Source organism: Mastigoproctus giganteus, chromosome 10 (assembly GCF_048544385.1).
Source record: "Mastigoproctus giganteus isolate SK-2022 chromosome 10, ASM4854438v1, whole genome shotgun sequence".
In the NCBI taxonomy this organism is placed as follows: Eukaryota; Metazoa; Arthropoda; class Arachnida; order Uropygi; family Thelyphonidae; genus Mastigoproctus; species Mastigoproctus giganteus.
In genome coordinates, this window is record NC_143584.1 from 190,601,252 (window position 1) to 190,628,192 (window position 26,941).

At 37.9% G+C, this 26,941-nt stretch overlaps 1 protein-coding gene across 1 annotated transcript in view; it reads left to right on the forward strand.

Annotated features, from left to right (window-relative positions):
- The window catches only part of LOC150079667 (C-Jun-amino-terminal kinase-interacting protein 4-like), a 540,406-nt gene that overhangs the window by 484,435 nt on the left and 29,030 nt on the right, over positions 1 to 26,941 (forward strand). Inside the window, exons 28-29 of the mRNA XM_090383158.1 lie at positions 8,567 to 8,749; positions 24,341 to 24,523. Of these exons, the coding sequence (XP_090239284.1) occupies positions 8,567 to 8,749; positions 24,341 to 24,523 (366 nt within the window). The remainder of the gene's footprint in view (positions 1 to 8,566; positions 8,750 to 24,340; positions 24,524 to 26,941) is intronic.

Here is a 26,941-nt window from a genome sequence, read left to right on the forward strand (position 1 = left end):
TTGCAGGTATGCCACATTTCTCCACAACATCTTTTTTCTTAAAATCCTGGTCAATATCATAACAATCTTTGCTTTATCATTAATACTTAAAACACTTTCTCTTTGACATTGTTTCTGCAATTGTGAAAATTACTGGACTGCAGCTCTTGCCAATATGTGAATCTTGTGAATTGTTAGTACCGCCTACTCAATGACGTTTTGCTTGCCAATTCAACAGTATCACGTGACCTTTCCTATCAATCACTTTAAAGAAATATACGACTTTGTGAATTTATTTTATTCTGCTTACATTCATATATACATGAAAGAAAATTTATGATTAATGTTTGCTGTATGTTACTTTTCAGAAAAAAAAAGTACAAGAGCATATAGCCTATGTGATTGATGACAAACAAAATTAAAAAAAAAAATTTATGAAAACCATCTACTGGGAGTCCAGTTAGATGAGAATGGACATATCATATAATGATTGACAGGAAGGTCAAGTGGTACAGTTGAGGTGAGAAGCGAATGTTACTCAGTAGGCATTACTAAAAACCGACTATGGTAGCATTCTATGTATTGCCGCCGCAGCGAATTTCGTTTTCCCCTGAGCCAACATCAATTTACAAACCTACCCTATTTATTGTAAAGTTTATTTACAACCACTTTTAAGAAAACCCATTTGGTTTAATAACTGTAACAAAAATGAAACAAATTGACACCTATGGGTGTCAATGGCCACATGTGTTCACTAAAAGGATGATTATTTAATTTCAGATGCTAACGCACAATTTTGGAAGGAAGGAGGCAGTATATTTGAGCGGCTGTTTAGCAGTAAATGCTTGAAAATCTTCAAAAATGCTTTTACTAATTTTTTTAAAAATTCGTTATAGAGAGACTAACACTTCCCTATATGGGGTTAATTTTACATGTAATTTCGTTTCAAGGTGCAATGTTTTGCGAAAAAATTCGTAATATAGAGAAATTCATTAAAGAGAAATTCGTAATAGAGAAGTTCCACTGTATATATATATATATATATATATACACACACACGGTGGAACTTCTGTATATACAAGGTGTCCCAGGAGGAAAGGTCAGTATTCCTGGAGGTGAAAGGATAAGTCATTTTAAGCAAAAAAGTTCACATAAACATGTGCCCTGTCCTGAATGGTTTCCGAGATAGAAGCATTTGAATATTTATTTTTCAAATGACAAATTTGGAACAGTTTATAATAAATTTTCAAATCTGCCACCAACTTCAATGAACTTTTCTACTTTCATGAGAACATGGCGTGTTGCTTGTCTAAGTGTATCTTCACATTCCTTTATATGGGCAACAGCATCCATTATGCAAGCTAGCAGATCATCTCTTGTATCCACCTTTCTTCTGTACTCTTCATCCAACCCCATAAACAAAAATCTAATGTTTGTTTGTTATTTGGTTTTTAGGAGCATTAGCAACTAAGGCCATATATGCAGTGGTCATTCCCTGACCTTTCCACATCCTCCGTATTTGGTGGTGACGGGCTTGAACCCCAGTCTAATCAAGAAGTGTGTGCTACGCACTGCTGCTCCTTCCCACCTAGCTACGGAGGCACCTAAAAATCTAATGGGGTTAGGTCTGGAGATCTTGGTGGCCAGTTAATGGCACCACCATGACCAATCCACCGATTATGGAAAGTTCGGTCCAGTTGTTGCTTCACACGTCTGGTAGAAAGGGAAGGGGCCCCGTCATGCTGAAAGTACATAGCACACCATGTGGCCAAAAGAACGTCCTCTAGTTGTTCACTTACTGTATTTTGCAAAAATTGAAGGTAACTGTGTCCTGTCATTCTATGTTCTAAAATAAAGGGACCTATCAACAGATTATCGATCATACCGCACCACACGTTGATTGAGAAATGAACTTGGAAATTTGTTTCGACTGTACCATGTGCATTCTCATGCAACCGTTGATGAGTGTTACGTGTGTTGTTGATTCCATTCTGGGTAAACGTGGCTTCATCAGTAAATAGTATTGATGGAAGCACTTCACACTTGGCATTTAACCAATGACAAAATTCAAGACATGTGGCACTGTCCCCTATGTGAAGATTTTGCACACGTGGGTGAAATGGGTACAAGCTCTCTTCATGTAGTGTTCGCCATACACATGTTCGTGAAACACTGAGAGGTGCAGAAAGTCTTCGCGTGCTAATTGTAAGACTACGCTAAACCATGTTCAGAATGTGTTCCCATTCCTGCACATTTTCTTGACGTCCTCATTCATATGAAACATGAGCACTGGGAAGTAAACCCATTTCACACAATGTGCTGAAAACTTTGGAAAACACTCTACATTCCAGAATTCAACGTGTAGGAAAGCACCAACGGTATTCTTAAACAGCAGCAGAGGCACTACCATCGCAGAAGCCGTAAACATACAGCATATCTGCATATTCAGCATTAGTAAAAATGTGCGGCATTTTTAGCAAACACTTCTACAATTAGAACTGACAACTGACGCTGCTCACTGATTCACTCGCAGTCTGATTGACTTCTACAGTCACAACAATCAGCTGATAACCGGCAACTCAAATGGTGCAGTCTGATGGGAGGGAAGGAAAATATTGCACGCCAATTTCAAAACAAATGTATATTAAAGTAACTCTATATCGGAAACCATTCAGGATAGGACACATGTTTATATGAACTTTTTTGCTTAAAATGACCTATCCTTTTACCTCTTGGAATATTGACCTTTCCTCCTGGGACACCCTGTGTGTGTGTACACACACAGAAAAGGCCGACCTGGCTAGCTGGGTGGGTAAAGTGCCTGCCTGGCAACCCAAAGGTCCTGGGTTCGAATCCTGCCTCGGGCATGGATCAAAGTACTGCAAAAACCTTGGGCGGTGCATTATGGCCACAGAAGCCGATGTGCCAACAACTACCAAAAAAAAAAAAAAAAAGAACACAGAAAAAAGTGTTAGGTAATATCAAGGCACAAGCATTTCAGAAAAAAAAATTATCAAATAAAATGGATGTACAAATATATCAAGAATGTAGATAAAAAAAAATAATAAAGCAACAATATTAGGATAGGTTTTCAAATGAATTGGAATGTGATGTTCATAAGCACAAAAGGGAAAAAAATGGCAAATAATATGAAAACAAGAATGTAATGAATATGTTAAAATAATAAACATAGGCTAATTTACATGAGTAAATTAGTTTAAAAATTATACACATGTGAAGAACAGGAAATACCAGAAAACAAAGAAAATAATGTTAATGAAGAAGAGATTAAAGATATAACATGAAAAGTGCAGCTATTGATAAAATAAATGAGTTATTAAAATATGGAGGAGAAAATTTAATTATAGAATTAACAGAAATATTAAAACAAACTTTTAACAATAAGAATATACTGGGTGATTGGCTGAAAAATGTAACTACCAATATATAAAAATAGAAATAAGCATAAATGTAATATCAGAAAAATTAATAAAAATTATAGAATTTTTAGAATATAATAGACAAATTTGTTTTATATATCTAACAAAAGCCTTCAATAGAATAAAAATAAAAGATGTAATAGAAATATTAAAATTATACAAAGTTCCACACCAAAAATAATCAGACATATCCAGAGTGACAAGGATATCTCTAATTAAAACAAATCAAGGAAACAGAAGAAATAGGAATAACTAAGGGAATAAGACACTGAGACTCAGAGTCCCAGTCTTTTTCTTTTAATAATGGATGAATTAAAGAAGTAAATAAAACAATTAAAAAAAAAAAAAGAAAGAAATATAATTTGTTATGCAGATGATGCATTACTAATGGTAAAAAATGAAAGTGATTTACAAGGAATGCTACATAATTTTAATAGAAAGCAAAGAAGTATAATATGGAAATATCCATAAGGAAAACAAAATATAACCATAGCAAAAGAGCCATTAAAATGTAAATTAGAATTAGAAGGAAATTTGATAGAACAATTAATGAAGTTTTATTATCTTGGAGTATAAATAAAAAAAAAAGTTTAGGAATAACTTAAATAGAAAAACAGGCACTAAAAGTGAGTATTGGGAGAGTTAAATAATATGATCTGAAATAACTCAGTATTAATCAAGGAGCTGAAGTTAAAATACATAAAACTATGATAAGATCTATAATAATACAAGCAGCTGAGACAAAGGGTACAATTGGCAAAAATTAATGAAATAAAAGCATTAAGGAAAATGTAATAAATCATTAAAAGACAAAATTAAAACAATGTACAATTCAACTTTTTAATGAATGGATACATAGTTCAGGAGAAATACATATAAATAGAATAGGATATGATATAGGATGGAGAATGACAGGTGGATAAGAATAATAAAGAACTGAAAACCCAGAAGCAAGTGAAGCAGACGAGAACCAAGAAGATGGAGAGTTGATCTGTCCTAAACCCTACAAACAGAATGCTTAATCGAAAAAGAAAACAAAAAAAGAGCTAGATATTAACAGAATACACTGAATGGTATATTATCAAAGGCTAGTTCTATTCAGTATACCTAAACCACTATAGCTAGACATTGGCTATATATTCAGGTTTAGGAATACATTAATTTTTAAACAACTATTAGTTGTTTCAAAATTACTGTAAACTGAATATACTTTTTGCATAAATTAAAGGACTTTACTTTTTATTTTTCTCAAAGTACTGCTAAAAATAAACACTCAGTTGTGTGCCATTCAAAGAAAACCCAGTTTTTTTTGATGCAGAAGAAGCAATATTTGTAATGTGCTTATGCCAAGAGAGATTAGAAGTTAGGGTGATTCCCAGTAGAGAAATATGTTGTCTAGAAATCTGAGTGCCACTGAAGATGAACAGAGGAGCAAAAGACTTTTTTTTTTTTTTTGCGGCAAATAAGACAGAACTGAGTTTCAGAGGATCAAAGTTAACTAAATTTGCTTTGCCCCACTGAAAAATTACCTGGAAATCGGCCTTTAATGACTTGATAGAGAATATTCAAGAATACCAATTTATTATGGAGAATGAAAATGTGGTTTATTGTTATTGAATTAAACTTAGGAAATAATTGAATCACAAAATAAATACAGCAAATTAATTACTGCTGTTAATAGAGTTATAGATAAGGCAAGGTGCTATTCTGCTACTGTAAACCTAATTCTTCTTCTGTCCCATTTTAGTTTAGTTTGAATGCTTATGTCTGCTGTTTTGATTCTTCATTGTTTTTAATTATGCTATCATTTTGGTTTATATTAGTAATTTAATTAATTGAGTTATTTATTGTTTCTGTTTGTTTGTTGGTTGATGTTTCCTTATTCTACAGAGCAGTGTCAATAGAATGTTTTATATTTAATTGGTTTGTTATCTCTCTTAAGGCACCTCCATAGCCAGGTGGGCAGGAGCAGCAATGCGTAGCACACGCTTGATTAGACCGGGGTTCGAGCCAGTGACTACCAAATATGGAGGATGCGGAAAGGTCAGGGAATTACCACCGCATATCCCCGGAGCAATATGGCCTTAGTTGCTAATGCTCCTAAAACCAAATAACAAACAAACACAAACATCTCTCTTAATCTCTGGAGTGCAGTGAAACATACACTGATGCCTGTAGTGAACAGTGATTGAAATATGCCCCACTGAAGAATAGTGCTGGTGTGGGCTCTTGGTTTTTTTTTTTTTTTTTGTTATTATTTTAGTAGCACTTGTTCTTTGTGTGTGTGTTGAACAAGGAGCCATGAATTCACTCCTAAGGGTGAATGTTGTTTTGGTCCTTTTCTTTTCTATATGTATGTTATTTTTTTAATCTTATTTTTGTTTATTTTATTTTTTTAAATGTTTTTTTCATTTTAGTTTTGATATAGGATTGTTAGGTTCATAGCAGCAGAATAGCACTTTGCAGTACCTATAAGCCTACTAACAGCATTAATTAATTTGCTACTATCGCTTGCAGTGAGTGTTCAGACAGAAAACTGTATATTCAAATGTAAAAAACACTTGGCAATCCATAAGATGGGTGCTTGTTTAAAATACTTTTATGCCAAACATGATCAAAAGCCTAGAAATCACAACAGCAGCTGCTTGAGTTTCACAAACTTTTCCATTAAATTTGTCCAAATATAAGTAACATTGGCCAATTCACCAGCTGATCGATACCAATGAAATCAATATTGGCAGTCACTGGTCAAATGGAAGGAGTTCTCAGTTGATGGATTTCTTCATTGTTTGGAAAGAGTAAAGTGCATTAGTGTGATAATTGGATGGGAGAGATTTGTCACCCTTTTTAGTGACTGGCTGGATAGAATAAATTTCCAAACAGAAGGAAAAACACCAGGGGAAAGTGTAAAAAGGTGTCACAGTACAAGAACAAACTTAAAATCTTAGGTTTTGAGAACAAGTGGGGAAATTCTCCAGACCTGGAGCTGTCTTCGCAGCAAAATTGTTTGGAATTCCAACATCATTCTGTTGGAAGACTACAGTAGACATTGAGTGGAGTGTACTGGGTTTACCAGTACACTCCTGAGTTACCTGAGTAGGAGGGGGTTTACCAAGATTATCAGTACAAGAGTTAGAAGAAAAGTAGGCTGCAAGTAAGTTGGCTTTATCTTTAGCTGAGGATGCAACAGAACCATCAAGTTTTAACAGCAGTGAGAGCATAGATCAACAAGTTATGACAAATAGCTTTGGCAAGAGACCAGAATGCTCAACTACCATTTGGACAAGAAGCAAGTTTTCTATTCTTGGCCTGCTCAGAATCAGGTTTGGATTGATTAATAGCTGATTTGCAATTGTTGCAAGCTTAGGCTCAAAGAAAGGAAGTCAAAAAGCCCTCAATGATTAGTTGAGTTGGGAGAATAACAGAGGCAATGAATGAATGAAAGAATTTGACTGAATGAGGTTTTTGAACAACTAGTATTGGTTTGCTTCTAACAGATAAGTCTCCTCTGTTAGTTTGACTATTCTTAAAGCATCAATAAGATGAAAAGAGAAAGAGATAAAATTTGGTCAGTTTACTTACCTGTATTGTGTGAATTGCTGAAATTTTCGGATAACTAACACACACACACACACACACACACACACTGAAAGCATGCTCTGATATTCCTATGATGCCTGCAGGTTTCCAATAAATCCTATACCTCCCTCAACTGAGTTCTGTACCACTGTATCCCAGTAGTACTGTTTGAAGCAGTGCAATAGTCTAATTTACTTTTGCTTTTAACCCATCATTGATGTAGCCTTGAAAGTTAAGTTTTTCAAAACACCTTGTTTAAAAGACAAAACTATAGTCAAATTATTGACTGTACTCCTAGTATTGGTTTGCAAACAAGAGTCTGTTCCTTTATTTGTGGTAATTTTAATACATCCCATATATTTAGTTACAACAGTACTTCTCATATTGTTACTCTTACTGCAGGAATTTTCTGTTTGGATATTAGTTTAGTTTCATCACTCTTTGTTCAATGATTGGTTTAGTAGTAACTCACACCATAGCCATACATCCAGTACCAATTTTTTCTGCATTAGTATAAGAAGCCCAGTAGACCCTATACCTCTCCCAACTGATTATATTAATTCTCAGAGCCATGGGGATATTCTGCATAAACTTTTAACAGCAAAAAACAGCCTGCTCTATAAGGCAGTCAGCAGCTTCACTGTGCATGTATTCCTTCATTATGCACTAATGTAATCTTATTTCCATTTAATACTTTAATCAGTCAGCTCTGTGAAGCTGACTGATTAAAGACAGGAACTGTAAAGAACTGCATCATTAAATTAAATTTGGTTAGGTAAATTTGCATGGTTTTTTTTTCCCCCTACTTAAAAAAAAAAATTACAATGCCGTTTATTCAATAATGTAACTTATTTTTCATTGATTTACTGCACTTTAAAACTAAACAAAATGAAGACAAATTTTAAAAAAATCATTATACTCCAAATAAAATTTCAGAATTCTTATTTGGAGTATGTTACCTTAAGCATCCCCCCTAAGGTGCATACACATTTTTGCCTCAAACATGAAGTAACAGGAACAGATAACTTGATTTGGTCAAATTGACTAATAAGTACACATGATTTAGCATTAGTAGAGGCATATGATGCAAGAAAGCAAGCATATGCAGCATCAGCCAAAAAAAAAAAAAAAAAAAAAAAAACCCTTCCACTTCACCCCTCTGTTCATTCGAAATACCTGTCCAGCTGAGCCTTAAACTTATTTAGCTATCAACTTCCACGACAAGGGATGGAAGTCTGTTCCACCAACCAGCCACCCACTGGGTAAAGGCAAATTTCCTCACGTCTATCCTACATCTGTCCTTCCTCAATTTGAATTTATGCCCTCTCAGGTGATTATTCTAAGCAAGAGGCAGTATCCCATCAGTATTGAGCATGCTCAAACCATTCAAGGCTTTGTACACAGATTTCATGGTCAGTACATTAGAATTTGCATTTTTTCCATTTTTTAATTTCTGGAGGGTATCATACGGAAGTGTTCTACGTACTATATTGAGGTAAACTCCTCTTATTATTTTACTAATATGCAGTCTATATAAAGAGTACCATTTTTTTTCCTTTTTTAAATAGACAAAAAAGAAACAAACAATAATGAGAATAAAGGAAAAGCACCTGGAGGTGTTTTAAGGGTTTATAGTGATAGTAAAGAAAATGTTACTCCTGCAAGTTTTATACCCTATTGTTCAATGGCCCAGGCTCAGCTCTCTTTTCATGGTCATAGGGATGCAGTCAAATTTTTTGTTTCTGTTCCAGGTAAGGTCTTTCAGCTTTTACAGATGCTTTTAATTTGTTAATAATATTAAACACATTTACATAAAATTGCAGTTTTTATGATTGAATTAGAATTGTAAAATATATATGTCACATTTAAAGTTGAATCTTGAGGTATTATTTTTTTAACATTTCATTTGCAAAGTTAACTTGAAATACTATAGAAATCATACAAAAAAGCTGTTCCATGAAGTATATTTAATTATGATTCAGATTATTTATATCGCACTTGTCAAATTTCAATAAATTTCCTCAAAAATTTATATTTTACAGTCTTTTAAATTCTTTTAAAGCAGAAATAGTGCATGTGGTTTTATGAATTTTATGCTGAGTTGTTAATATTGTCTGTATTATAATATAGGGGTGTCCAAAAGATCCTTTTTATTTTATAAACATAACTGAACAAATTTTTACATGAAATCTGATATTCTGATTTAATTTAAGGTTATAAATCTCTGAATTGACAGCTTTATGCCCTAAGGCATACATGTGAAATTAGTTTAAAAAGTGCATACTACAATGGCACCACTCATTTCTAATTTAATGCAATATATATGACTGGAAGGTTCAGAGCAGTTGATGGCAAGATGATTAAAAGCAGAAGTATCTAGAGCTCTGTTTTGTCAAAAACTATAATTCCAAACACTAACATTAGTAGAGATATCTCAAAATCAAGGTTGAATGAGAGTTGCAACAGCCCAGTATATCATCTATCTAGTCCTTACAGTGAAATATAAATAAATAAATAAATCTTTATTGTGAAGTAGAATTACAGCACAATATCCCATCGCGGCGACGAGCGCCAGGGGTTCACATATAGATAACATAAGTATAAATTCAAATGGCTACAAATATAGCGAACACATACAAAAGGCTACAAAATACAGATTACAAATGGAAAAAGAAATACAAATACATCATAAAAACAAGGAGCTGAACACAAATAAAGAAAAACAAATACAACTTGGCAGTGATTCAGGTTTCAAGAGCTTTGATAAAGTTGTGTCTGTCCTTCTTTTTACTTATTATGGTGTCGATGTCGGCGTCCACACAGTTGAGGGCAGCGAGCATCTGCTTGGGCAGAAATCTTTCGGTGAGTACAAGCCTGTTGTGGTGAGTCACAAGTGCTGGTACCGACCTTAGGCTTGGCTGTGGAATCCTCCAAGAGCAAGCATTCCAAATATTTGGAGATGATATTTGGCCTGAGATGAGTTTGGCTGTGAAGACCAGCCTCTTTTCAACAATCAGGAACTTCAACCTCAGGATGTCGAGTGCTTGTGCCATCATGGTAGTTGTGGTAGCGGGAGGTAGCCGAAGCTTGTTATTCGCCCATTTCAGTAGCCAGTATTCAGCAGTGTACACCCGCTTAAGGTTTGTATGTGCAGCAGAGGCCCATATTTCTGCACCATAGAGAATGGCAGGGTAAACGGTGGAGGTGATGAACCTTTTAACAGTGGCAGGATGTCGGACGTGTAGCAGCTGCTGCTTTGAGATCCACCGTAGACGAGAAAATCTGGTACTGAGTTTGTCGATCTGGCTGACAAAGGACATCTTTTGGTCGAACAGAACGCCAAGGTCTGTGTGCGAGGGTACGTTTGGTATTCGTACCCCTGCAAGTGAAACGTTGAGTACTGTCGGCATGGATTTAAGGGAGAATATAACCTGAGCAGACTTCAGAGGGTTGATTTTTAGATTGAAGTTTGCCAGGTACAATTCTAGATCCTTAAGTTGGGAATTATTATTATTATTATTATTATTATTATTATTAGCCATATGGTGCAAGGAAGCCTTGAATCTGTTGCTGAGCTGGGCGGGGTTGTCGCCAGGGTTAATTGGAGTCAGCAGTTTGAAGTCATCGGCATAGCATAGGAGACCATTCGTTGAGGCAATAATGGGCACGATGATGGCTGTGAACAGGACACCAGACAGGACACCCCCCCCTGCGGTACTCCAGCAGTAATGTCGCAGGATAGGGTATGTTGCTGCCGATGGAGAATAAGTATTCTGTGACTGAGAAGTGATTCCAAAAAGCACAGCATATCACCTCGAATGTGAAAATTCTCCTTAAGTAGGAGGAGCAAGGCCGGAATCGACACGGCATCACAGGCTGCGCTTATGTCGAGGTATGTGGTTGCTAGCTCAGCTCTTTGTTCGAATGCTGAGAGAATGCGTTTTGTGGTGGCTGCCAAGTTAGTGATTGATGATTTTCCTGCGATAGCATAGTGGATTTCAGGTGGTTTCGTCTGGAGGATTTGTTGAGTGATTGTGGGTAGCAAAGCCTTTTCAAGAGTTTTTAACAGACAAGAGGCAACTGATATGGGTCTGAACTGGCTGACATTTGTGGCAAATTGGTTTTTGGGGATGGGGTACACTCTGTATTTATTCCACTGGGGTGGGAAATAATGCTCAGCGAGGCATCTGTTGTATATCGAGAGAAGAGGGCCTATGATGAATGTGCTTAAGCATTTGATCATAAATTGTGGAATTCCATCCTCCCCAACAGTGGCTGTTGTGGGAAGGGAATTGATGGCACGTATGAGCTCCTGTTCCGTGATCTGGATTGTCTCTAGGACATCTGAAGGGTTTTCATAGTCAGGCTGGACAACTGTAGATGGGACTGTGGTTGTATTTGAAAATCTGGCGATGTATTTGAGCCATTCTTGAGGATCAAGCATGTGATTGAATCCACCATGTGGGGCAGCATAGAATGGCTTTCCTTTCCTCAGAGTGCAGTTAAGGTTCACTTGGATTGCGTCAGCTTTCTTTCGATTAAAATGGGCCCTGGCACGGGAAAAGGCGATTCTGTCTTTACTGTCATTCGTATGCTTCCATTTCTTATGTAGGACTTGTTTCATTTTGAAGCTGTTGTTAAGATCAGCAGTCCACCACGATCTGGAACGGGGAGTTACTGTTACTCTTTTGGTGGCAGCATAGTCGGTGACGGATTTAATCCAGTCAGACAGGAGTGTCACTGCAAGGCTGAGGTCGCAGTCAATGAGGACATCCCAAGGAATGCAAGATGCTGCTTCTACACAGAGTTGGGGATTAAGGTATTTAGGTGCTGAAACGTATTTGACTATTTTGTTGTCAGGGATGTTGAAGTTTGGCACCTGCAATGACCATATCAAAACTATGGGCTGGTGATCAGACAGGAAGAATGCGATGGGATCATCCTCAGCTGTGCATGGTGTTGAAGCAAAAGCGAGATCCAGTAGGTTCAATCCCCTGGTGGGGTTCTCATTGACCCGTATCATGTTGATGGATTTGAAGAACTCGCAGAGCCTGATAAAGAGGTGATGTCGGTTTGGAGGCAGGTTAAAATCACCACAAACAAGGCGTTGTGCAGCCGGACAAAGATGGTTTAAGAGCCAATTCCCTAAATCTTCAATAATTTCAATTGTAGGCCCTGGGGGGAATATACACAGATGCGATATCAATGTGGCTGGAGTGGAAGCGTAGTGAGACTATAATCGCTTCGAAATCTTCAGTTGTAGTTGAGGTCGAATTCTCATATGAGAATAGGGAGGTGTCGTACAGTAGGGCTACTCCACCGCCTCTAGATTGCTCCCTGGATGCAGACAGCATGTTGTAACCAGCAATAGCTGAGCAGAAGAGTGTATCTTGATTAGGTTGAAGCCACGTTTCTGCGAGGCAGACCACATCAGCGACCTGGGAGAGGAAGATCTGTTCTGCTGAGTCTAGTTTGTTCCTAATGGACCTGATATTTTGGAAGTAAAACCCTGATGACAGGTGTTCAACGAACTTCCGTCCTGATTGGAGGTGTTCTGAGTTGGCGTATTCGAAAGCGAACGGCTCGACGTCCTGACGAAATATGGACTGGTATTTTATGGGGTTCATCACCTAGGGGACTCAGGATACTCTTATCATGGTGGAGTGGTGCCTTAAATGTGGGGTTTGGCAGAGCAGTGGTACGAAAGGAGGACTGTTGAGATCTTTGGAAGTTGTCCGGGAACAAGTCCAGTCAGCTGTGGGTAGTGATGTTGCAGACGTGGTTTTGGTGCAGAAGTGGAGGTTGGGGAAGGTGACTGGTTCTCCTATTATAGAAGGGTCGAATAATGGTGCCAATAGGCCAGATAGATTCGGTTCCAATTAAATTGAACAGGTCCTGTGCGCATTCAACCCTGAACGATGCGCAGCGGGGGTTCCTGGTGTGAAGTTGCTGCACCTTTAGTCGAAGGTTTAGTTGATCACGTAGAACCTCAGCAACATGGTTTGCTGTGGTATTTGGGGCTAAGATATACGAAAAGTCCACTAGAGGATCTGGACTTCTGCCGCCTGGGAGGTGTGTGGGAAGGCTGCAGTTTGGAGTTTGTCGATGTGCCAATTCGAAGCCATTCACGTGAAGCCGTACTTGTTCGTTGGCTCACTTTGAGGTTCATACTTGTACTTTCCTCTGGTTGCATAGGATAGGATGGATATGCAGTGGGGTGAACTGGGAGTGGAAATTGTAATGTGGAGGAATCCGCTGGTTCGAATATTGAATTCGCTCCGACACTTAATCCCAGGCCTTGTGAATATGAGAATTGCGAATGAGGTATGACAGGACAGGCATTGCCAAGAGTTGGGTGTGAAGGTGGAAATGATGACTTTTGCCTCATTGGCATAGAGGTAGAGAATTCGTTATTGCAAGTAAGAGAGTTTATACATGCGGTGCCATTGACCGTTGGTGGAGCCTGCTTCTGTAATTGTGGAAACCTCTCTTTTGTTGAGTGGTGATTAACATCAGTTGCCCTTTTCAGGTTCTTCTTGAGCGCACGTGAATGATGCGCTTTTGTGGATGGTCGTTGTCCTTTCCCATCTGTTTTTAGAAGCTGGCTGGAGTGAGGAGATGGCGCTCGACGAAATCCTGTGTTTAGCCGTTTTTCAGATTCGTTCCTACCTGGAGCTTCTGATGGAGGACTGGGGATTGATTTTTTTCTACATTCGGGGCAGACTGATACTGTAATGGCCTTTGGGTAATTTTTATATAATCTACGAAGTTCGTCTGAGTTCAGAAGGTTAGTGAGTTTGCTCGGATCTGCTAGCTTACTCAGTTCGATCTTATTATAGATATCAAGGAGTATAAAATTCATCTCCTTGTTTTCTTTGTGTAGCACTGTGATGTCGTCTTGTAGCTCTGCCAGTTGTGCTTTTGAGATTTCATTTCCATAATCTATTTTCGCTATTGCTTCTGATGAGGGTGTCCTGAAGTTTAATAATTTATTTTCAAGCTGATTAAATCTGGAGATCAGCCGCTCGGTACTCTCAACAACTGCGTCCTTGATTCCAGAATATGACACACCGGGTTCAGGTATCCTCAGTTCTAGAAGTTCGTCAGGTTTCGCACCTGTGATGTCGGTTCTCTGTTGCCCTGAGTCCTTTAACTGTGTAAACTCAGCAGAAAGTTGAGAGATTGCGGTCTGAATTTCGTTTACAGAATCACGTAGCTGAATAAAATCCCGACGGGATACGCACTCCGGATCGGTTTGTAAGTTAGGTGAAGTGTCATCGATATTCCTCGAGTCATTTTCTGCTTGTTTGCAAAGTTGACATTTCCAAGAATTTTTAATTTTCTTTGCGAGTCTTTTCAGATTAGCGTATGGGCTACATGGCCCACAGAGGCAAACGGCTTTGCACAAAGTGCACACGAGGACATAGTCAACTTGATAACCACACCCTGTGCAAGTAGTAGGTTCGCTCATGGCTGCAGAAACCATAGGTAATTACGATTTAAAGGATTAGCAGCGTCCTTGAAGACAGCGAAAAACTGAACGGCAAATACAGAAAAACCCCGGGTTATCCCAAGAACACAAGTGGGGGGGGGGGAAGAAGTAGCCAGCGGCGAGCGTGGCCCTAGAGAGAGGAGCCGACGGCGAAGCAGACCACTTTCTGACAATTGCTATAAGGGATTAGGCAAGGTGTTTGTGGTAGCACAGCTCTCTAGTTTATTTCAGGTGCAGTCTTTAAAACAGCCGGAGGCAATGGGCTAGGTACCAAGAGGTGGGAGCACTCACAGTCGTCAAACACTGGTTATCAAAAGCCAACTGCTTTTGTTCTATAGTCGGGAATTGGAAGTATTGTATCGTATTGATAAAATCAGCCAAGAAATCATATAAAATAAAACATTACCTGAGGAAGATGCAAGCCATTATTACTGGACAGATCATCAATTCAAAAATTTATGTACGTATCGTATACACAGCAATATCCACTAGGCCTAACTGTCAACAATGTGCGTGTGGCTACAGCAAAGCGTTAGCAGAATGCTAAGCCTAAAGGGATTAGGTAAATGACGAGAGAGTGCAGAGAAGATAACCCTATTAATAACAAAATTTTTTTACCCACGTAATCCTCTTGCGAAGTTCTTTTGGGTGGTACACTTTTTCAGTGGAAGAAAACACTTTAAACACATTAAAATAACTCAACATTCAGGAGCTCCAGAACACGTGGCTACACTGAATGACGGCCATACCTTGTTCATGGAAGAAGTGGCTGCCAAGCAGTTCTGTTTTTCTCTACTTCTTTCTCTCTCAAGCTCTCCATGGCCCCCTCAGGAATGATATTTTTAAAGTACGCTGTAAATGAAAAGAGAACTCTGTGGAAGACATATCATGATTTTTGTTCTCTCCTATCCTCCCCCACACAGAAGAGAGTCTGTTTGTATTTGTGAAGACAATGTGCCATATCTGAAACCAAGCCTAAATTGGCCAGTGTTTTCTTTACAGTTGCATGAAGGTAGTTTTGAAACTTATTCTTGATATGTACGGAATGAATGTGAAACACGCCTCCTGGAGTGAATGTGAAACACGCCTCCATTCCTCTAACTTAGTCACCTTAGCCAAATGTCAGAGGAACCTTTTTTAAAAAATTCTGTGAATTTCTTTGGCTTCAGTTTACAAATTGTTGTCAGATGTGCTGCTCTGTGTTGCATGAAATATGTGAAATGCATGAAATGATATATTGCATATTGTTTCATCCAGAGTATTAGAAAAAGAATAAAATGCAAGATATGGGACCATTTATCTTGCATGCTGGGAATCTGACAGTTGCCAAACACTAGGTTTATCCAGAATTTGGAGAGCCAAGTTTAGTTTACTGAAAACAGGAAAAAATTTTGAAAAATAAACAGTAACATTTTAAAAATGTAGTTATGTCTACAAGACTATATGAAAAAGAAACACTATTTACTATGAAACAAGTAAATGCTACAATTGGGATAAATTCTTAGAAAGGTGCAATATTGCTACCTGTATACTAAGATAACCCAATATTCAAATAAAATAAAACTAAAAAATACAAATAAGAAAAAGCAAGGTGACATCACCCTCAATAGAGCAGGTGCATGGCTCCCTGCCGAAGGAAACTCACCCCTACTTACCTATAAAATAAAAAAAAACTTTTAACATTTTCATTTTCTAGGTTAACTAATCCTAACAAAAAAAAAAAAAAAAACCTCATAAGCACCACGTTTTCAATTGTCACTAGCACTTGTGAACTCTAAAGAGGGTTGCATTTCAGTTGTTGACTCCTGTCCAGCCAAATGCCAGTGGATATCTATACAATCCTGAACACAACAGAAGTAAAAAAAAAAAAAACTGAAATAATAAGGTATGCTATAGCACTACTCTCTATAGAAGAGTTTTAAAGGGAAATGTTAAAAAATCTTCTTATCAAGAAAAAAATTAGCATTAGCATACATATGATGCAAGAAAGCAAGCTTATGCAGCATCAGCCAAAAAAAAAAAAAAACACCACTTCCACTTCACCCCTCCGTTCGTTCGAAATACCTGTCCAGCTGAGCCTTAAATTTATTTAGGCTATCAACTTTCCACGACAAGGGATGGAAGTCTGTTTCACCAACCAACCACCTGCTCGCTAAAGGCAAATTTCCGCACGTCTATCCTACATCTGTCTTTCCTGAATTTGAATTTATGCCCTTTCAGGTGATTATTCTGAGCAAGAGGAAGAATCCCATCAGCATTGAGCATGCTCAAACCATTCAAGGCTTTATACACCTCTATCAGATCACCTCGCTGGTGCCTAGTCTCCAGACACTGTAATTTGCAAAACTTAAGCCTTTCTTCGTAAGAGTACACCTTTGTTCCATTCACTAATCTCGTTGCCCTTCTCTGTACTCATTCCAGCAGCTCTACATCCTTCTTGAAATGAGGCCTCCAGACCTGTATACAGTACTCAAGGTGTGGCCTGACCATTGCCTTATACAAGGGAATAATCACCTCCTTATCCCTGCTAGAAAAATTCCTGTATATCATTGACAAGACACCATGAGCTACTCATGTGTAGTACCACAGAGTTGATACGTTGCTCTGGGGTTGTTGTTTCCCACATGTAGTACTTTACATTTGTCAATGTATTTCCCATATGTAGTACTTTACATTTGTGAATGTAAAGTACTACATATGGGAAACATTTGCCAACCTTTGTATCGTCTGCAAACTTGGACATTAAGCTTGATATACCATCATCAATATCATTTATAAATATAGAAAACAATAATGGACCCAACACTGAACCCTGAGGGACTCCACTAATAACATTAGTCCACGATGAGCAGTGTCCATTGATTACCACTCTCTGTCTTCTCCCCCTCAACCACCCCTTTATCCATAGCAGCAATTTTCCTCCAATGCCACACTGCTCCAATTTGTGCAGCAGTCTTCCATGTGCAACAGTATCAAAAGTCTTTCTAAGATCCAAGTATATAATATCAAAGTTATTCCCTGCATCCAGTTCTTTTTTGACTCCATCATAGTATCCAATCAAATTGGTCAGGCAAGACTTCCCCTTAACAAAACCATGATGTGTCCGAGCTATAACTGAAGTCTTGTCTAGATGATCCTGCAGTGCTTCTTTAACCAGTGCCTCCATTAATTTTTCTGGAAGAGAAGTTAAACTCAGAGGTCTATAATTACTTGTGTCGGCCTTTGAGTCTCCTTTGTGAATTGGGGTCACATTTGCACATCTCCAGTCTGTGGGTACCTCCCCTGAGTCCAAGGAAGCTCTCATAATTATGGCTAAGGGTTTCCTTACTTCCTTTGCTGCCTACTTTAATATAACTGGATAGATCCCATCCACCCCAGGTGCCTTTCTTGTGTTTATCTTTATCAATTTCTCCTCCACTTTACTCTCAGTTATTACAAGATTCTCTAGCTTACTGCCAGAGATGAATACACCTCTGGCATTCCCCTCGCTGAATAACTCCTCATGTGTGAATGTCGATGCAAAATATTCATTTAGTTTGTTAGCTACCTGAGCAGGATCATCAACAGTTGACCCATCGATATCAAGTGGACCAATCTGATTCATCCCCTTCCTTCTAGAGTTTACATAAGTAAAGACTCTCTGCTGTTTTTCTTTGCATCCCTTGCCAAAGATTTCTCGTAATCTCTCTTTGCCTGCCTAACCTCCTTTGTAACTTGGCTACAGATCAACTTGTATTTATCATAGGCTTCTGCATAATAAAACACGCCTGCGTGCTCTGGATTCATAATTTATTTATTTTTGTTACACAGAGCATTAAAACTATGATAAATGAATTAGCTTTCGGCTGGGTGGCAGCCTTCATCAGATTAAAATACTTTGAATGGCAGTTAGAATAGAGATGCACTGCCAGGATGGTGCGTGAGACACGTGGTTAATTGTTTGTTGATGTTTGTGGCTGTGACGTATGGTGGTGACGTGGCCAGCGTTTGTCCATGGACAGAATTACTGTTTCTGTGATGGGGTTAAGTTGACAACCACTGTTCCTGTTCAACGAGGTATCCGAGCATTTTATACTTAACGATTCCAACCAGGTGCGCCTTAGGTAATGGTGGGACTTGTCTACAACCACGACATCGCGGTGTGGGTCGATGTCGTGGTGGGTTGTCCAGACATGCTCGGCAATAGCTGAGTGTTCTACATCCGCCAAACGGATCGCCCTTTTATGTTCTGAGAGGCGTTTCTCGAGACGACGACCAGTCTCTCCAAAGTAGCAGCTCGTGCAGTCACGGCAAGAGATGCGATAGACCACACCACTCTGTAGAAGGGTGGGGACAGGTGTTTTTATGTTGGAAAGGAGAGAACGCAGTTTCTTGCCTGGGAGTTGGATGCACTTTACCCCATGCGATCTTAGGATTCTACCGATCTGCTGTGACAGGTTGGGGTAGTATGGGATGAATGCCCTCGTGGAAGACTCGTCACTGTCTTCCACGAGGGCATTCATCCCATACTACCCCAACCTGTCACAGCAGATCGGTAGAATCCTAAGATCGCATGGGGTAAAGTGCATCCAACTCCCAGGCAAGAAACTGCGTTCTCTCCTTTCCAACATAAAAACACCTGTCCCCACCCTTCTACAGAGTGGTGTGGTCTATCGCATCTCTTGCCGTGACTGCACGAGCTGCTACTTTGGAGAGACTGGTCGTCGTCTCGAGAAACGCCTCTCAGAACATAAAAGGGCGATCCGTTTGGCGGATGTAGAACACTCAGCTATTGCCGAGCATGTCTGGACAACCCACCACGACATCGACCCACACCGCGATGTCGTGGTTGTAGACAAGTCCCACCATTACCTAAGGCGCACCTGGTTGGAATCGTTAAGTATAAAATGCTCGGATACCTCGTTGAACAGGAACAGTGGTTGTCAACTTAACCCCATCACAGAAACAGTAATTCTGTCCATGGACAAACGCTGGCCACGTCACCACCATACGTCACAGCCACAAACATCAACAAACAATTAACCACATGTCTCACGCACCATCCTGGCAGTGCATCTCTATTCTAACTGCCATTCAAAGTATTTTAATCTGATGAAGGCTGCCACCCAGCCGAAAGCTAATTCATTTATCATAGTTTTAATGCTCTGTGTAACAAAAATAAATAAATTAAAATAGGCTTCTGTGTCACGTGTTAAATTATATGTATCACATGCATTTTTCTTTTCCGTCATATGTCTCATTAGTTCATCTGACATCCACTTAGGCCTAAACCTTGAACAATATTTCTTGGTATGTAAAGCCTAGCAGCTTCCAAGATAAGTTCTTTGAATGCTTCCCATTTTGAATTTGCTGTTGGTAACATCTTCAGTTGGTCCCACTGTATAGAATTTAAATACTGTCTCAGACCAACGTAGTTGCCTTTACGAAAGCAATAACCCTTCCCTTTACCCCTGATAGTAGTTACCTCTTTGAGTAAATCCCACTTCAGCACACTGTGATCACTACCACCTAGCGGTTCCTTTATCTGCAGATTCTTAATGCATGAAGAATCACTACTGATAATCAAATCAAGAGTATTACTCCCAAACAGTTACCTCTTTGAGTAAATCCCACTCCAGCACACTGTGATCACTACCACCTAGCGGTTCCTTTATCTGCAGATTCTTAATGCATGAAGAATCACTACTGATAATCAGATCAAGAGTATTACTCCCGAACATGCTGATGTAGAAAACAATCATCCAATAAATCCACAAAAGCCTTGCTAGTGCGCGAGTGACCAACCCACAAATTCCAGTCAGTATCTGGAAAATTAAAATCCCCAATTATAAGACTCTCTGATGTACTGGCCCACTCTATTTCCCTGTACAGTTTCTTATTATACTCATCAGAGTCATTAGGCCTATAGCACACTCCTACTCTCAATTTTGATCTCCCAATGCTTATGTCACACCAAACTGACTCGACACTGCACTGTCCAGTGATGTCGACTGGCTTCACTTCTTTGGATTTTATGTGTTTCTTAACTAATAGCATAACCCCTCCTCCCTTCCTATCCTTTCTGTAGACATTGTACTCCTCAAATTCCAGTTCTGCATTCCTTATATCTGTGTGACACCACGTCTCTGATATCCCAACAATATCCGCCTTTGATGCTTTGAGCAATACCTCAAATTCATCAAATTTATTTACCAAACTCCTAGCATTGGTATACATGCACCTGTTTCTATTCTTAGCTACCCTAACACAACCCATGTGTTTACTTGTACCGCAGTGACTCCCAGCAGTCTCTGAAATATCCTGCATCTTGTTTTTCTGGCTTCTGCTCATTCCAATAGAAGCAGTGCAAGAATCACTTTTACCTCTGCAAGTGGCTACTCTTAATCTATTAGTCTTTGTATCCCCCCAAGCTAGCAGTTTTCCGACCCACCTAATACTGCCTCGAAAGCATCCGCAAATATTCTTGCACCCTTTCTATTTAAGTGTATCCCATCCCTGTAGAAGCAGTCTCTCCTGTTAACAAGTACAGTCCAGGCTGAAAAAAATTCTACCCCTTGAGCCTTGCACAATCTTTCCAGGGCCGAATTGATCAACAAGGCTCTCATCATATACTCCCTCCTATTGTGTCTGGGCAGAATTGCAGACACTTTCAAATTCAACCCTAATTCGCGGCTTTTTTTCAACAGTGACCTGTACTTGTTAAGTAATTCTGCTGGTCTTCTACTCTTGATATCATTAGAGCCAACGTGTACAACTATATCACCTTTTGTGCCCTTAAAAGATGATATCCATTCTACAACGTCATCAACTTTTGCCCTATTAACCTTACCAATCTGATTCATCCCTTTCCTTCTTGAGTTTAAATAGTTAAAGAACTCAACCTATTCAAATATATTGAATTTGAATAGGGCACGTTTCTGAACTACTTTGTGTACATGTGTTTTAGGACAAGTACACATATAAAATATAATTTTTAAAATCTTGTGCTTGCCAAAATAAATTATGATGTAAAAATAAGCAATTTTTTTTTAATTGTTGAGAAACATTGAACTGATCTCTAGTGTTTTCTTCAAAAATAAATAGCTCTGTTTGATATCATAAAACATTTTATTCCCAAAGGAAACATGAGTTGGCACAATAAAAACATTTCCCAGTATAAAGCAATTTGAATATAATGAGAAAGTCCACTTTGTGTAAACAGTTAAGTGTATGGGTCAGCTAACATCATAAATATGTATTACACTGGTCTCCCCCCTACCTCAAAGTGTGACTTTAGAATAAGAAGAAATAACCGAATGGCTTTCTCTGAAAGGTTTTGTATTTGAGTTTCTGCATGGCTGGCACTCCATAAAGTGAAATAATACTTCTCTGGAAAATGAGACCAGCATGAGAAGCTGGTTAAAATGCATTAGGCATGGCCATTTATTTTTTATTTTCTTGAAGCAACCATGATCTCATTATATCCATGCTCATTATAAACAAGTTCTGTAGTATATACATGGTGTTTCATAACATGACTTTCATCCAAAAGTCATGTTAACATGTTTATATGAAATCAGAACCTAGAATACATTTTTATATGAAAAAAGTTCATATTAATATGTATCCAATTCTGAAAGGTTATAAAACTATGGCTGTTTGAATTTTTAAAAATGGCTATGGAGTTGTCAATGGCAAAAAATAATAAAAATAAGTGAATTAATCTTGAACATATGCCCCACATGGTACTAAAAACATCCTGTATATACAGCAGAACTTGATGGTGATGAGCATGGCTATATTGAGATAATAGCTATTGCAAGAAAATAAAAATAAATTGCTGGATCCAGCATATTTTAAGAGCAAAATTTCTTACTTATAATGAGCAAGTTTTCAACAAACCATAATAAGAAGTTCAACAGCTTAGAGCAACACCAACAAAAGGAATTGCTTAAAGTTACTCTTCGGCAAGAAAAGAAAAAAAAAAAGTAAACTGCAGCCATTATCAACCCACTGCAGGATGGAAGCCTCCTCAACAAATCGTGTTAAGAGAAATGGACCATAATCTGCCATGCTGGTCCAGTGCAGGTTGACTGATTGACAGTATTTAGCAGTCAGAGGATTGAACCCCAGTCTACTCAAAGAGCGTGTGCTATTGCACTCCTGCTCCTGACCGCTTGGCTACAGAGGCCTTATACTCCTCTGTATAATGCTCTAACTTGTCAAATACACATTGAAAACAGATTCCATAATGAAGTCATTTCAAAAATACATTAATTTAGAATTTCTACCTATGGTGTTTTACACCTGTGACCAGAGTAAGCCGTGAATTGGATATGGAATGACCGTGAGAAAGTGGGTTTCAGCCATACTAATCACTTAATTCTTGATGGAGTAGAAACAAATTTGCACATGCAAACTTCAAAAACATATTCAGATAGAAATAAACAGCAGTGGAAGATAACACTTATGCTTCCAGCATTTTACACCAATGGGTGATACAAGCAGTAATCATTTGATACAAATGACAGGAATGACTGTGAGCAAGGAGCATATGCAGTATTAATTGCTTAATTCTTGGTGTCGAAGCAGTACATGTCAACATGTGCAGAATATACTTCATAAATACATTCAGACAGCAGTGAATAGTAATGGAAGACAGCATACTATAGTGCTTTAAGCCTGCAAGCTCAGCAGGGAGTTGTAATTTAATACAAAGTGATCCATGAGAATGAGTACAGTACTAAATGCAGCTGCAATTGAAGGCTTTCATTTGGCAAAAATTAAGTTGGGGCTTTCCTAATGAACTTAAATTCACAGAAAACACAGAACTAACCAGTGAGATTTCACTGCAAAGTTAATGAGACAGTACAACTTTTGAAGACACTCTAATAAAAAAAATTAGTTGATCTTATAATCTTTGAAAGTAAAAATGTGTTGTGTGATCTTTTGTGGTCTCCAACCTTCAGTTTCATTTAACACCTTGAAACTGCAGGCATTAAAAGAATCATTCTTTCAATCAGAGAGAAACTGAACATTATTCTGAAATTACAGTGAAGAAAGTAATTTGGTCATTTGAAAGAAGTTAAAACTTGATACAAGTACTGTTTTGACTGTATGGAAAAATTGAGCACATATTACTAGAGCTTTTGAAAAAAATTAACATGTTGCATACTGTGATATATATAAATTTTTTTTTTTTATTTTGAGAATAATCCTTATATTTGCTTTCTTTTTCTCCAATAAGCAGCTGTTGAATGGTGTAAGATTTGTCAAACTGGCACATGTTCAGTCAGCTTACTAGCCAAATATGTGCTTTGTAATGTAGCTGTTACATAAATTTTTCTTTCTAGTTACATTTCTGCATTTTAAAAGATACATTTCGAGTATAATTTGTGATGTCTTTTTCCCAGTTCACAGCCCATGTTTGGTGTGAATTGTAAAAATACTTTTTTCTTTTTCCACCTGAAGAACCACCTTTCTTTCGCTGCCAAAAGCACGCTTATTTCCCTTAAAGAAAGCAAACTTTTTCTGTAAAAATTCTTCCTGTGATTTTAGGAAATTTAAAATTCAGAAATATTTTTACATTCAAAGGCCGAGTTGTAATTTTTTCTTGGAACAATAAAATTCACCTTACAAATGATACGTTGACTGACTCCCCTATCTTCCATTGCTACCAAAAGCGATCAACCTGCCTCCTTCTTGACTTAGTGCATTATAACATAAGTTGCCAATGCACCATAAAAAAAAAAATAAATAACAAAATAAAGTGGCTCCTTCTGAGGAGCCTGAATTTTTATATAATCTTATATAAATTTTTACATCTGTTGTCATTTGATTTTTAATAGCATTTTAATTATCTTTCCTGCAGGCCAGGAGAGTACAGGAATTCCATCAAAGTTTGGAGATGATGGTGATAAAAGAAAAGTTTTACCTAGGCAAGAAGAAGATAAAATGAGCATTAAAAGTGATCAGCCCTCTTCTGATATGTCTCAGAAAAACAGATCCATGCTAGTTATGTCAGGAGGAGAAGGTTATATCGATTTTCGTATAGGTAAGTAAAAATATTTTCATTAAATGGATCATATGTTTTTAGTTGATAATATTCTTCTTTTGGGAAAAAAAAAATTGTTTTATTTCTAGTTTAAATTTAAAATACAACTCTTGAAATATATATTATTTGATTATACAAAAAAAATTCCATATTTCTTTTACTGTATCAGTATATAAACAATTATAATGAAAAAGAGCTTGTTACTGTATTTGATTCGAGGATGGAATTTGTCCACTGCAGCTGTACTGTCTCACTAATGTGATTACATACCAATGTCCAGGGGGTGTGGGAGGTTCCTGCAGGTGCTCACTTGAGCCCTTTGCTAAAAGAATTAGTTTATTAAATGTAACACACTATTTTAACTGGGATGGCCCATATCTAAAATTATTCTCAATGGGCTCCTTGTTTAAACAAACTGGTATCATACCCCCCCCCCCTCTACCAGTATCCAATTTTTTTAAAAATTAGATAACGGTTTGTCTGCATTCTAATTTTCTGTCTTTTGGAGATACTCTATTCCTTCCAGTGACATGCCTTGGCTTATGCTCACTTTAGAAATGACATGTTATCCACAAGTATACCTAAAATTACTAAGCTGTTTTTCAGCTGAACAACATTGTCAAAAGGTATGAATCTGTTATTCATTAAAAACACAGATGCTTTACATCATCATCATCTGTGAGAAGTTAGAATAAGAATAATAATAGAATCAGAGAGGTTAGATAATTGCTTTTTATTAATTTCTTTAATATATTGTAAAGTTTATTTTGATATGTTTTTTTTTTTCTCCCTGTAATATTCTATAAATTTAATTTTTGTAATATTATAAATATAATTTTTTTAAAAGTTACTTTCTGTGATATTTAGTAAATATAACAATGGTTTTGACAAGATCCACATTGAACACTTCGTCAGAGGGTATCATGACTCACAGAAATAGCCAACGGTTATTTCCGGGTGAATCATGATTTCACTGTTTGTAGAACCTGTGGCATGTACTCAAAGGTCAATTTAGTGGATAATCATAGCTCACCTGGTGATTCTTTTCTTTGTCACCATTGTACACAATGTACTGATCTAAAGTTAAAATTTGGTGCATTGCTATTGCTAGAAGAATTTGTCACTGAAAAAATGAATGCTTACCCTCAAGAATAATGTAACTGGGAGCTGGTCAGGAACTCAAGACTCTAGTAACTTTCCTGTTGAAAACAAGCCGTGAAATTAGTGTTGAATTTGAAAGTGTCTGCAATTCTGCCCAGACAAGATAGGAGGGAGTATATGATGAGAGCCCTGTCGATCAATTCGGCCCTGGAAAGATTGTGCAAGGCTCAAGGGGTAGAATTTTTTTCAGCCTGGTCTGTACTTGTTAACAGGAGAGACTGTTTCTACAGGGATAGGATACACTTAAATAGAAAGGGTGCAAGAATGTTTGCTGATGCTATAGAGGCAGTGTTAGGTGGGTAGGCAAACTGCTAGATTGGGGGGATACAAGGACTAATAGATTAACAGTAGCCACTGGCAGAGGTGAAAGTGATTCTTGCACTGCTTCTACTGGAATGAACTGCAACCTGGAAAATAAGATGCAGGATATTTCAGAGACTGCTGGGAATCATTGGGGTACAAGTAAACACATGGGTTGTGTTAGGGTAGCTAAGAAAAAGAACAGGTGCATGCATACTTGCGTGTACACCAATGCTAGGAGTTTAGTAAATAAATTTGATGAATATGAGGTATTGCTCAAAACATCAAAGGCAGATATTGTGGAGATTTCAGAGATGTGGTGTCACACAGATATAAGGAATGCAAAACTGGAATTTGGGGAGTACAATGTCTACAGAAAGGATAGACTGGATAAGAAGGGAGGAGGGGTTATGCTATTAGTTAATAAATACATAAAATCCAAGGAAGTGAAGCCAGTCGACATCGCTGGACAGTGCAGTGTCAAGTCAGTTTGGTGTGACATAAGAAATGGGAGATCAAAATTGAGAGTAGGAGTGTGCTATAGGCCTAATGACTCTGATGAGTATAATAAGGAACTGTACAGGGAAATAGAGTGGGCCAGTAAATCAGAGTCTTATAATGGGGGATTTTAATTTCCCAGATATTGACTGGAATTTGGAGGCTGGTCTGTCACACACTAGCAAGGCTTTTGTGGATTTATTGGATGATTGTTTTCTACATCAGCATGTTCGGGAGGAAACTAGAGGGAGTAATACTCTTGATTTGATTATCATTAGTGATTCTTCATGCATTAAGAATCTGCAGGTAGATGAGCTGCTGGGTGGCAGTGATCACAGTGTGCTGAAGTGGGATTTACTCAACGAGTTAACTACCATTAGAGGTAAAGGGAAGGGTTATTGCTTTCGTAAAGGCGACTACGATAGACTGAGACAGTGTTTAAATTCTATACAGTGGAAC